At 42.3% G+C, this 13277-nt stretch overlaps 1 protein-coding gene across 2 annotated transcripts in view; it reads left to right on the top strand.

Annotated features, from left to right (window-relative positions):
* Positions 1-12930, top strand: part of LOC143283701 (phosphatidylinositol-3,5-bisphosphate 3-phosphatase MTMR8-like) — a 64774-nt gene extending 51844 nt beyond the window's left edge. For both annotated transcript variants that reach the window (XM_076589946.1, XM_076589945.1), the window contains exons 14-15: positions 4834-5076; positions 7160-12930. In XM_076589946.1, coding sequence (XP_076446061.1) covers positions 4834-5076; positions 7160-7315 — 399 coding nt within the window. In that variant the 3' untranslated portion in view covers positions 7316-12930. The remainder of the gene's footprint in view (positions 1-4833; positions 5077-7159) is intronic.
* The last annotated feature ends 347 nt before the right edge of the window (positions 12931-13277 follow it).

Here is a 13277-nt window from a genome sequence, read left to right as displayed (position 1 = left end):
AGAAGAAAAAATAAGAAAAGTCCCCGTTAGAACAGTGGAGTTTGGCCCAGATTGTGGTCAGTGTATGTTAAGAAAAAGTAGGAAATTTTCCTTTTTAATAATGGAGTATGGCCTTTGTTTCGGTCATTTTATGAGAAGAAAAAGTAAGAAAAGTCCCTGTTAGAACAGTGGAGTTTGGCCCCGGAATAGTGGAGTGTGGCCCAGATTGTGGTCAGTGAATGTGAAGAAAAAGTAGGAAGTTTTCCTTTTTAATAATGGAGTATGGCCTTTGTTTCGGTCATTTTATGAGAAGAAAAAGTAAGAAAAGTCCCTGTTAGAACAGTGGAGTTTGGCCCCGGAGTAGTGGAATGTGGAGAGTCAGGTCAGGTCATTAGATCTGCTACTGGTAACCTGTAATCCAGTACAACCTGTTCAGGGTCGGGTTGCCGGCGACTAAACTGGGACTGGTGAGGCGGGTGGCTAGACACCCTTATGGAGATCCATAAAAGGGCGTTGGCTCAGGAGAGCCACCGACGGCCATCTAGCTCCACCGTGATGTGTGCATGCCACACGCAGTTGGCCCCCGGGGTGTGTCTACCCATGCATGCGAAGTCTGGATCCAGCAGAATCTGCGGAAGAAACCTGTCGGTTCAACGGAGAGGAAGGCGGTTACAGCAACGCACTGTGGAGTGCAGAGAGCAAGATGAGATACCGAAAGGATATCTTGGTCATCCACTGCATCCGTGCTCATCTTCCAGTCGTCTCGACTTAGTCTTGCCACTGGAAATTGGTGGACCCGGACGAGAGAGTGAGGTCGACGTTGCGCAACTCCTCTTCACTTTAAACAAACTCATCGCGCAAGTCATCAGTCATCCAAAATGACCTTTCATCCTTCATCATTTCATCACCCCCAAGTCCTGTGGCGACAGGCGAGCGATGAAACGACAGGTGTGGGTACACTGGCAGTTGCAGCCGCAGACCTGCACGCAGGCGGCTCAGGCCATAGGGTCGTTCTTCGTCGACAGGAGCAGCGATGGAGCTCGGCAGCCGTCTGAGCGTCCGAGCAGCCCTCTTTAGGAATGCACTGCTCACCTCCCTGGCATGAGGAAGGGGCTAGAAAAGGTGCCCTAAAAATTGCCTGCTCCATATCACCCTGGCCAGCATACCGCGGCTGGCGGGGACCCTACATCAGCGGTCGAAACAACAAGAAAGAAAAGAAAAAAACAAAGATCGTTCCTCTCACCATTGGTGCTTGGAACATAAGGACTCTCCTGGACAGAGATAACACGGACAGACCCCAAAGGAGAACAGCACTAGTTGCATCCGAACTCGCCAGATACAACATTGACATCGCAGCCTTGAGTGAGACTGGGCTTGCAGGCGAAGGTGAGCTCTGTGAACAGGGATCTGGTTACACCTTCTTCTGGAGTGGACGAGGAAGCGAAGAGCGACGTGAGGCTGGCATTGGTTTTGCAGTAAAAACAGCACTTGTCAGCAAGCTAGCTGGAATCCCAAAGGGAGTCAACGATAAGCTTATGACCATGAAACTCCCACTGGCATCTGGCCAGAAGCACCTCACCATTGTCAGTGCCTACGCCCCAACCATGACCAACCCGGATGAAGTGAAGGCGAAGTTCTACGAGGACCTTCACTCTGTCATTGCTGCTATCCCTAAAGCAGACAAGCTCATCATTCTTGGGGACTTCAATGCTAGAGTTGGCTCTGACTACATCTCCTGGGATGGAGTGATTGGAAAGCACGGTGTGGGCCACTGCAACCCAAATGGATTGCTTTTGCTTCAGACTTGTGCAGAGCACGAACTGCTGATAACCAACACAGTTTTCTGCCTCCCTACCCGTAACAGGACGTCATGGATGCACCCTCGCTCAAAGCATTGGCATCTCATCGATTATGTCATCGTCAGGAAAAGGGATAGGCAAGATGTACGTGTAACAAAGACCATGTGTGGCGCCGAGTGTTGGACAGACCATCGCCTTGTAGTCTCGAAGCTGAATATTCGAATCCAGCCCAAGAGACGCCCCCAAGGCCAGAAGGCTCCAAAACGGCCCAACATCGCTAAGCTGAAAAACATCACCATCAAACAGTCCTTTGTGGAGCTGCTGGAAGATCGTCTGGAATCAGCCTCTCAGGACAACCAGAATGTGGAGTCTGACTGGAGGACCCTGCGTGAGCTGATCTATAGTACAGCTTCAGAGACCCTGGGACCCATGACCAGAAAGCACAAAGACTGGTTTGATGAAACTGTGATGAAATCAAGCAGCTTCTGGATGAGAAACGCCATCTGCATCAAGCCTACCTGAGCAACCCAAAGTCCACATCAAAAAAGGATGCGTACGATGCCATCCGCAGGACTGTTCAGCAAAAGTTACGCCAAATGCAGGATAAGTGGCTGAGTGACAAAGCTGATGAGATCCAGGGATATGCTGACAGGCACGATATGAAGAAGTTATATGATGCCTTAAAAGAAGTCTACGGCCCCACATCCTCAGGATCATCCCCCCTCCTCAGTGCAGATGGGAATACCTTGATCACCGAGAAGGAGAAAATTCTCGAACGCTGGGCTGAGCACTTCAACAGTGTCTTAAATCGCCCTTCCTCCATAAATGATGAAGCCATAGACCGTCTCCCACAAGTCCCCATCAACGAAGCACTGGACAATCCGCGAACACCTCTTGAGACCCAGAAAGCAATCCGTCTGCTATCCAGTGGCAAAGCACCTGGCTCAGACTCCATACCAGCAGAGGTCTACAAGGATGGAGGCACTGTGCTGACTGAGAAGCTCCATCAGCTGTACTCACTCATGTGGAAAGAAGAGACGATCCCCCAGGATTTCAAAGATGCATCTATCATTCACTTGTACAAGCGAAAGGGGAACCGGCAAGCCTGTGATAACCATCGGGGCATTTCCTTGCTCTCCATCGCAGGCAAGATACTTGCCAGGATCCTACTAAACCGCCTCACAGCACACCTTGACCAAGGTCATTTGCCTGAGAGCCAATGTGGATTCCGAAAAGAGCGCGGAACCACCGACATGGTGTTTGCTGCAAGGCAGCTGCAAGAGAAATGTCAGGAGCAAAATGCTATCTGTTCTCCACCTATGTCGACCTCACTAAGGCCTTCGACACCGTGAGTAGAGAGGGACTGTGGAAGATCATGGCCAAGTACGGATGCCCTCGGAAATTTATTTCCTTGGTCAGCCAATTCCATGAAGGCATGCAGGCTCGAGTCCAGGACAGTGGCGAAACATCTGCTCCTTTTGCTGTCACAAATGGTGTCAAGCAAGGCTGCGTCCTGGCTCCAACGCTGTTCAGCCTCATGTTCTCTGCAGTGCTTACTGATGCCTTCAGAGATGGTGATGTTGGAATCGGCCTAAAGTACCGAACAGATGGCAAGTTGTTTAACCTCAGAAGGCTTCAAGCAAAAACGAAGGTCATGACAGACATCATCAGAGACTTTTTGTTTGCTGATGATTGTGCCCTCAACGCTGGATCTGAAGCTGACATGCAACTCAGCGTCGACAAGTTTGCCACTGCCAGCAGGAACTTCGGCCTTACCATCAGCACGAGGAAAACTGAAGTTCTCCATCAGCCAGCCCCAGGGAAACCCTACGTTGAGCCCAACATCACAGTCAATGGTCAGAGACTCAGTGCGGTGGAGCGGTTCACATACCTTGGCAGCACACTGTCACGAAATGCGACCATCGACGATGAAGTGAACGTCAGGATTGCAAGAGCAAGCGCAACTTTTGGTAGACTCAATGCAAATGTCTGGAACAGAAGAGGCATTAGTCTTGAGACCAAGCTAAAGGTCTACAGAGCAGTAGTTCTCCCCACACTACTGTACGCCTGCGAAACTTGGACAGTGTACCAACGACATGCCAAGAACCTGAACCACTTCCACACAACATGCCTCAGGAAGCTACTGAACATCAAGTGGCAAGACAGGACCCCAGACACAGAGGTGCTCGCAAAAGCCACCCTTCCCAGCATCTTCACCATGCTGATGCAGTCCCAGCTTCGCTGGGCTGGACACGTGGCGCGCATACCAGACCATCGGCTGCCCAAAAGGCTCTTCTATGGCGAGCTGCAACAAGGGAAGAGATCACACAGAGGTCAGAAGAAGCGCTTCAGAGATACTCTGAAAGTCTCTCTGAAAGCGTTTGATATCAGCCCTGACTCCTGGGAGGAATCTGCGGTGGACCGTGACAAATGGCGCGCTGCTGTGCACAAAGGTGCCAAGTTGTGCGAGGCCAACAGGACTGCTGCAGCTGTTCAGAAGAGGCAGGCCAGAAAGTCACGGGCAAACAAGCTCCCTGACAATGGTATGCCTGTCTTTGTCTGCCCCAACTGTCAGTGAACATTTTGTGCGCAGATTGGACTATTCAGCCATCTGCGCATTCACAGGTAGATTCATGAGCATCCTCCCCCCCACCCCACCACCACCCTCCCCCCATCCCCCAGCTGGATGACAACGATGGTCATCATCGATCTCGATGGACACACCACCACCACCACCACCACCAGGTTAGGTCAAGGGAGAAGTGATTGAATAAGTCATGCACTATGCATGCTGTCTCCTTTGTGTGAGTAGGGGAGTCAGGATCTTGAGAGAAGTGACTGAATAAGTCATATATGATCCATCCTTTCTCCTTTGTGCTATGTGGGAGTCAGAACCACAAGTAAAATGATTGAATGATTCATGAGTAAAATGATTGAATGATTCATGCACTGTACGCCCTGCCTCATTTGTGCTCTGTGTGAGTAAGAAACCATGAGAAAAGTGACTGAATGAATAAGTCATGCACTATGCACCCTGCCTCCTCTGTCTGACCAGGGCAGTCAGAGCCACGGGAAGAGCGACTCAGAGTCGGGGTTTGACGAGTCCGGTTCCCCAATGTCAAGGTCGGGGCTGGAGGAGGGCGGGATGACGCTGTCCATGGTGCGGTCGCCCAGCCTGGAGAAGCTGAGTGAGGAGGTGCTGCAGGCTGAGGCAGGGACCGTGGCTGTCGCCTGGAAGACACTGCGACACGTGGTGAACTGCAGCTGTGCCACGCCCTTCGATCACTATGTGAAGAAGGTGGACATGTCTTAATTGTGTCTGTTTTCATGTTTACTTAAGAAGGTGGACGTGTCTTAATTGTGTCTGTTGTCAATTTAGTGAAGAAGGTGGACATGTCTAGGTGTCTGTTTTCATGTTTAGTGAAGATGGTGGACATGTCTTGGTGTCTGTTTTCATGTTTAGTGAAGAAGGTGGACGTGTCTTGGTGTCTGTTTTCATGTTTAGTGAAGAAGGTGGACATGTCTTGTTGTCGGTTTTCATGTTTAGTGAAGAAGTTGGACATGTCTTAATTGTGTCTGTTGTCAATTTAGTGAAGAAGGTGGACATGTCTTGTCTCTGTTTTCATGTTTAGTGAAGAAGGTGGACATGTCTTGGTGTCTGTTTTCATGTTTAGTGAAGAAGGTGGGCATGTCTTGTGTCTGTTTTCATGTTTAGTGAAGAAGGTGGACATGTCTTGGTGTCTGTTTTCATGTTTAGTGAAGAAGGTGGGCATGTCTTGTGTCTGTTTTCATGTTTAGTGAAGGAGGTGGACGTGTCTTGGTGTCTGTTTTCATGTTTAGTGAAGGAGGTGGATGTGTCTTGGTGTCTGTTTTCATGTTTAGTGAAGGAGGTGGATGTGTCTTGGTGTCTGTTTTCATGTTTAGTGAAGAAGGTGGACATGTCTTGGTGTCTGTTTTCATGTTTAGTGAAGGAGGTGGACATGTCTTGGTGTCTTTTTTCATGTTTAGTGAAGAAGGTTTAACGTGTCTTGGTGTCTGTTTTCATGTTTAGTGAAGAAGGTGGACGTGCATGGTGTCTGTTTTCATGTTTAGTGAAGAAGGTGGACGTGTCTTGGTGTCAGTTTCTATGTTTAGTGAAGAAGGTGGACGTGTCTTGGTGTCAGTTTCTATGTTTAGTATGGTCATGATATTCTTGTATGTTTAACCCCTTGACTGCTGAACCTTGGTGAAACGAGATCAGTGTGGGCGTGAATTTAACTCTTTCGCCTCCATAGGCAACTTAAGTCGACCAGACAGTTCACCACACTAGGCGATTTTAGTCGACATCAAGGGGCCATGTTAAAAGGACCATTTGTCATATCGTTACGAAGCATGACAGCTGCAACCAGTTCTTCAGTCAATTAAAACAATGATTAACCTTTGCCACCTGGCTAAGTTTGAAGTGAACGAGTCAGTTGAGTGTCTTGGACATGAATCAGATTGTGTGACCGAAAGCATTGAGTCTAAAATGTTTGGCGGTGTTTTTCACATATGAATTTGGCAGTGAAAGAGTTTAAGTGCAGTTTCCACTTTTTGTGTATTTTTCAGTGGTGTAATTGATTTTGGTGAGGAAAGAGGAAGAAGTCCTAATGAAGAAAGTTGATTGACATCCTGACCTGTAAGCTCTGTTTTATCTCCATGAGGTGGCAGCCTTTTTTCTGACAAGCATACTCGCCAGCAGCAGTCAAGTAGTTAAATGCAGCTGTGCTATACCTTTCGATGACAACCTAGAAAAAAGATGAGATAGTTGGGATGTTTTTCTTGAAATTTTATAATGATAATGTTCATGTGTTGAATTTAACTGTACGCTTTGTAACACATTTTGATCACTGTGTAAAAAAAGTGTGAAATCTTTTGTCTTTTTAATTAAAAAAAAAAAAATCAAAATGATGATGCTATTAAATCATATATGATCTTAGCAGTCATACACGTTTTGATGGCTACATGAAAATGGTGAGAGGTATGGGGTTAAGAATTACTTTATAATGATGATATTCTTGTGTTTTATGTAATTAAATATTGCTACCTCTTTTGATCGCCATATAAATTGGTGGGGTATCTTACATCTTTAAAGAGTGGGTTTTTTTTTAATTATATTATAATCATGATGTTCTTTTATTGTATTTATACAGTGTGTGTGTGTGTGTAGGTGTGTGTAGGTGTATGCCTGTGTGTTCACACAGTCAGTGTGTGTGTATGTGTATATGTAGGTCTAGGTGTAGGTGTAGGTGTATGCATGTGTGCACACAACACAACACACAGTCAAACCCATATGTTTTCTTATTCCCCGTACACACAGCACTGATATCTGAGCTTTTTCCACCTTGTGTCCTGGGTTTCAGTTCCACTGCTGGAAGTGCGGAGAGGTGTTCTGCTTGAGGTGCATCGCCCGCAACACGGCGCTCCCAGGCCACTACTCTCGCAAACCTGTGCCTGTGTGCCGGCCCTGCTACAAGGCACTGCACACCTCCCCCTCCATGGAGTTCCCGGTCAGCTGATGGGGCTGCAGTGGTGCTGGTGCTGGGTGCGGTGCTGGAAATGGCTGTTGGTCTGGTGTGTATGGAGTACGGAGTCGTGCCTGTTTAGGGGCTGAACATTGGCTTTTGGAAAACGTGGTGGTGGTGCTGGAAATGGCTGTTGGCCTGGTGTGTACAGAGTACAGAGTTGTGTGTGTTTAGGGGCTGAATATTGTTTGTTTGAAAAAATCAGTCGGCAGTTTTCGAGTGTTATGACTGATGTGGAAAATCAAGTCCACAGTTTTGAGTTGTTAGGGTTTAAGCTGGTCAGTGTACGGAGTTGTGTGTGTTTAGGGTTGAAAATAGCTTTTTTTTTAGGAAAACCGGTCTGCAGTTTTTTTGAGTGTTTGATGACTGATGTGGAAAAATCAAGTCCACAGTTTGAGTTGCTAGGGTTTAAACTGGTCAGTGTATGGAGTTGTGTGTGTTTAGGGGTTGAACATTGTTTTGGGGGAGGAAAAGCGGTCTGCAGTTTTTGAGTGTTTGATGACTGATGTGGAAAAATCAAGACCACAGTTTGAGTTGCTAGGGTTTAAACTGGTCAGTGTACGGAGTACAGAGTCGTGCCTGTTTTAGGGGCTGAACATTGTTGGGTTTTTTTTGACAGAAAAATGGTCGACAGTTTTTGAGTGTTTAATGACTGATGTGGAAAAATCAAGCCCACAGTTTGAGTTGTTAATGTTTAAACTGGTCGGCAGTTTTTGAGTGTTTGACTTATGTGGGAAACTCAAGTCCATAGTTTGAGTTGTTAGGGTTGTTTTGGTTCTTTTTTTATATATATATATTTTTTTATATTGTTGGTATGTCAGCTTGTTGAATCTGGAAAATCAAGTCAACAGTATGAGTTAATAAGATTTTTATTACATTTTACCTTGTTACATTGTACCTTTTACATTATCATTATTATTATTATTATTATTACAATTGCAATTATTATCATTACTGTTGTTATTATTATAACAGTGATGATTATAATGATGATGATTATTATTATATTGATTGGTATTTGTCATTCCTTGGTTTTAAACCAGTTATCAGTTTGAATGGTGGACTGATCTGGAAAATCAGTCAACAGTTCACAAGTTAGTATTTTTTCTATTAGGTTTTTTTTTGTGGATGTGTTGGCTTTTGTCATGCCTTGGTCTGGTGGAGAAGAGAAACGACTGACAAGAGTGCTTTGTGATGATGTTTGACAGTGCTTATTGTACTGTAGAATATGTGTGTTCAAAATGTACTGTTCTTACAACTGCAAGTTCTTTGGCTGTTGACCGTAAATCAGTTTTTGACAAAGGTGCCTGGAAGTGGATTGTGCATTAAAGCAAACAAGTAAAGGTTTAGTAAGAATCAGAATGAGGCTGCAAATATTTGATAACTTTTTTTTTGTATGGGATTGTGAGTATTTGATGAGGAATGCAAGTATTTGATGATAAGATTTTGTGTGCATGTGTGAGCTTGTGAATATTTGATGATGACTGCAAGGATTTGATAATAACTTTTTTGTATGAGATTGTGATTATTTGACAGTGAGCTGTTATGTGTGTGTGTGTGTGTGTGTGTGTGTGTGTGTGTGTGTGTGTGTGTGTGTGTGTGTGCATGTGTTAATGGTATGTGTGTTTCCAGGAGCTTTTGTTTTGCTTTGTTGTATTTCTTATTTCAGGATAGTAAAAATTCTGGAGTGTTTGTTTGGCCTAGATTCTGGAAGCAAAAAAAAAAAAAAAAGAAAAGAAGATGAAAAAAACAACAACAAAAAACAATAATAGATCAAATTTCCATCTTTTGACACGAGTTTTCATTGAAAGTGTACAGTTTATGTAACTCTTGAAGCTGCCTCAATACTAATGGCAGGACAAAACTTTTAAAGCCTGGCTGATGACCTCTGTTGACTGATTTTATTTTGTTGTTGCTGTTGTTATTGTTGTCAAACATCATCACTGCAAATGTTGTGGGACGATATTGCTAAATTAAGGTGTAAATAATTGTAAATGACAACATCCCACATCATCAGGGAGAGAGAAGGAGTGATTTTGATAGATAAAATTTTATGAAAGCTTTTGTTATTGTTTTTATGGCTTTTCAATATACTTAATATTGACACTTCTTACTGACACTGGGAAAACAGGACAAAACTGTCTGTATCTGACTGATGACATTGGAGGTTTGGGGGTTGTTGTTTTATTGGCCATGTGTGTGCCCATATATTTGGGACATGCAGTCTTAGGGTGAAATTCCTTAGACCTGAAAAACTGATGTGAAATTCACTTGCAAATTTCACACTGACAGAAAAAAAAGAGTATCAACCATTCTGGTATTGCATAAATTCATAGACCTACATTCCACTTGACTTTGCTGCAAAACTTTTCTTCTCTAGCATGAGTGAGTAAAACGTTTTTCTTTGCATGCAAAGTCTGCCAAAAATTCCACATGAACTTTGCTGCAAACATTTTCTTCTTTTCTTTAGCACGAGTGAATAAAACTTTTTTTTTATTGGCATGCAAAGTTTGCCCAGTCTTTTTGCCAGATCTTTTCTTGACTGAGGCAGTGTTTTGATGAGATACCCTGCTACCTGGTCCACAACTAAAGAACTCTTTTCCATAGTAAGCTGCATGTATTTCTTGAAGACATCTCCACCAAACCCAAGCTCTTTAACCAGCGTGTTGTAAGCACCCAGCTGCTGCCTGAGCTTCAAAATGTTGTTCACCCAAATTTTATGCTTCCTCTTTGCTTCACATCTCTTCTTTCGTAGCAACTGGGCCTGTATTAAATTCTGTCATTTCTGACACAGAGTGCTTCCTTTGGTTGTACTGACACACTTGTTTCAATCAAAACTGTAAAGTAAATTTTGTGTCAGTTGGATGGATGCAAAGTTTGCGTGAATTCTTCGCTAATGAATTTGCATAATTTTTTTCAGGTCTATGGTATTGCATCTATAGAACGAACATGTATCACTGATGATAATGGTGGTGGTGGCATTTGCGAGTTGATATTGTTTTTATTAATGAATTTATCATTGATGTGCAATATTGGTACTGATATGGTATTTGAATTGGATTGATCTATCACTTTGTGCAATACATCTGAGCAGGGATCCACAAAAATATATTTATGATTATACATTATGATTATACATCTGTGTGTTTAATCGACAGTGAACAAATCAGTTTGTTCTGTCTTTTAACGTTGCAAAAAACTGTTTTGGAATGGACATAATGTGAACCACCATGCACATAAAAATAGACAAACAAAAAAGAGTAATTTGAGCATTCTGTTTCTTTTTTAATAGCCAAAAAGCAACTGAAAATGGATCAACTCATATTATTCAAATTGTTACATGCTTCAGACAGTGATATCAATCAGAAAACTTAAATATTTCATGACAGTTGAAACCAGATCTAGTTTTTAAAGCATGCTCTTAAAGGCACACGGTAATTGCTATATACACATGATGATGATGATGATGATGTTGATGAGTAAAATCTAAAATTGCTGCTGCAGAGCAGAATTCCAGTGTGCATGAAATCTGTTCAGAATACACATTGTGCTTGGCTGAACTGGGTCTTTCATTGTACAGTTTTCAACAGGACTGCTAACAAAACAAAGAAAGAAACAAATGAAAAACCTAATTATTTTGTTAATATGCTGTGCACTTGACTTTCATCTCCACAGTAGGCAGTACAATTCATGCTCAATCTGTTTTTCATTATTATTGTTTTGTATTGCTTGTATGAAAGAAACTGAGAGAGGAATGTAAATGGGTTTTTTTTTCTAATATTTTATCACAGTTCTTACCCATGACTGACATATTTATGGCCTTTTTTTGCAAGTTATTTCTTCTATTGAAGGTCTTTTCTATGGTTCTTTACAGTTATTTCTCCTATTGAAGGGCTGTCCTATACTTACCGTTTATAGAACACATATATACTTGTGCAAGTACATGTGCCTGTATGTGCTTTGATCAGTGTGTGCACACATGCTTTCCTGGCACAGATGTGCACGCTTGTGTAGATACTCGTAAATATTCTTATATTAGGATTCATGTGCACTCACAGAGTGTATTTTCAATGACTATTGTCAGTTCATGTTAATTGCTGAAATTCTTGGCTTTGTCTCTGCTGCACACAAATACACATTCAGGCACATGCACACATAGGTTGGGCATGCACACACATGCATGCACACACACACACACACACACACACACACACACACACATTTACACACATAGCCTCCAACCATCCCAACATACACAAGTACTCATACTGGCATATTCACACATACACATATGCTTTTCTCAATCTTTTATCTGTCAGTTTTAAATCATATATCTTTCACCTTCTGTAAATAGCAGTCTTGGGAGTACACTTGGTGAGGCTGTGTTGGTAGATTTTACTGATTATCAACATAAATTCTCCTCCCTTTCCATCACTCTGTGTAAATTCTCCTCAATCTCTTTCCATCCTGTATAAATTCTTGTTTACCAAATTGTAACCAAATCGTATAGCATACTCTTCATATATAGCATGCGTTTTGCATATGAAATGGAGCTAGTGTGTTTTTAATTCATTCTGCCTGAAAAATGTGTGTATGTATTCATGTTCATGTGTTTTAGTAATGAATAAATCTGTACTTAAAATTGATGTACAGAAATCTCTGTTACTGTGGATATAGTGCAATATAAGTGTATGCTGAGTGCAGTACTGTGTCTTCATATATGAACAGAAACAAAATAAAGAAAACTGATTTTTTAAAGAAAAAATGCAACGACATGTAAAGTAAATACATGAAAAAAGAAGAAGAAAAAGACAAAAAAGACAAATGAGAACAAACTTTTCATTACGTGCACAGCAGAAACCCTAGTCAAAGAGAAACTGAGCTGTATTCTTTGCTGTCTGAATGCTCATTGCCAATTGTAATTTTCTTTCAGAACTGAGGTTTCTTGTTAAAAAAGAAAGAAAGAAAAGAGAAAAAAAAACTATAAAAAAAAAGAAAACAAAAAACCTGAAATAATTACCGTTATCTACATGAAATGATTACTGTCATCTGCCATGCACATCATTTAATTTTGCTAGCATGTCTTACATGGAACTAATTTCAACCCTAATTTGAGATTTACTGTTACGAAACTATTGATTTGATAAGTTGTAGTTATAGTACATGCATATTGTTTTGTTGAGGCCATTTGTTTGTCCTCGACTTTCTCGTTTGTTTCTGAGCATTGTTGATAATCTGATAGCTCACTTCTGTGTATATTTTACTAACGAGTAAGGAGGAAGGAGGTAGGCAACCCAAGGTTATGGCAATCTTGGACATGCTTGAAAAAATATTAGTGGTGTGGAAGAATGAATTTGAGTAGCAAACGTTAACTCACTCAGTACGGACAGTCCTCTCTTCTCCTCTACACAGACCCCTCGGATGTCCAGTGGGTGTCTGAATGACCCAACCTTTAGCTTCCGTCGTCAGAATTGTGGTATTCTTTGTCAACATTCATGTCTTCAGTATAAGAGCCTTCTGCTTGCAATATTTTGATGATGGTAATTGGGGTGAAACGCTGTTAACATCGTCTCTTTCGCCGTTCGTATGGAAAGAGTTAAGATGATTTTCCTAAAAAAAAACAAAAAACAAACAAACAAAAAACCAAGAAAAAAACAACAACAACACACATTCCAAAATGCAGCCTTGTTGTCCCGAGTTGTGTCATTAATTGTTTGCAATGGGTTGCATGTGTAGAACGTGTACAGCAATCATTTCAGTATGTGCTAGATGTATAGCAATGAGTTAAAATGTGTAGTGAATGTACAGCAATGAGTTAAATGTGAACTATATGTACAGCAATGAGTGAAATGCGTAGCAAATATACAGCAATGATTTCAGTGTTTAAATGTACAGTAATGAGTGAAATGTGTAGTGAATGTACAGCAATGATTTCAATATGTAGTAAATGTACAGC

The sequence above is a fragment of the Babylonia areolata genome, chromosome 7 (genome assembly GCF_041734735.1).
Source record: "Babylonia areolata isolate BAREFJ2019XMU chromosome 7, ASM4173473v1, whole genome shotgun sequence".
Classification (NCBI taxonomy): Eukaryota; Metazoa; Mollusca; class Gastropoda; order Neogastropoda; family Buccinidae; genus Babylonia; species Babylonia areolata.
Note: the sequence above shows the minus strand (reverse complement) of the source record. Positions and strands in the feature narration are given on the sequence as shown.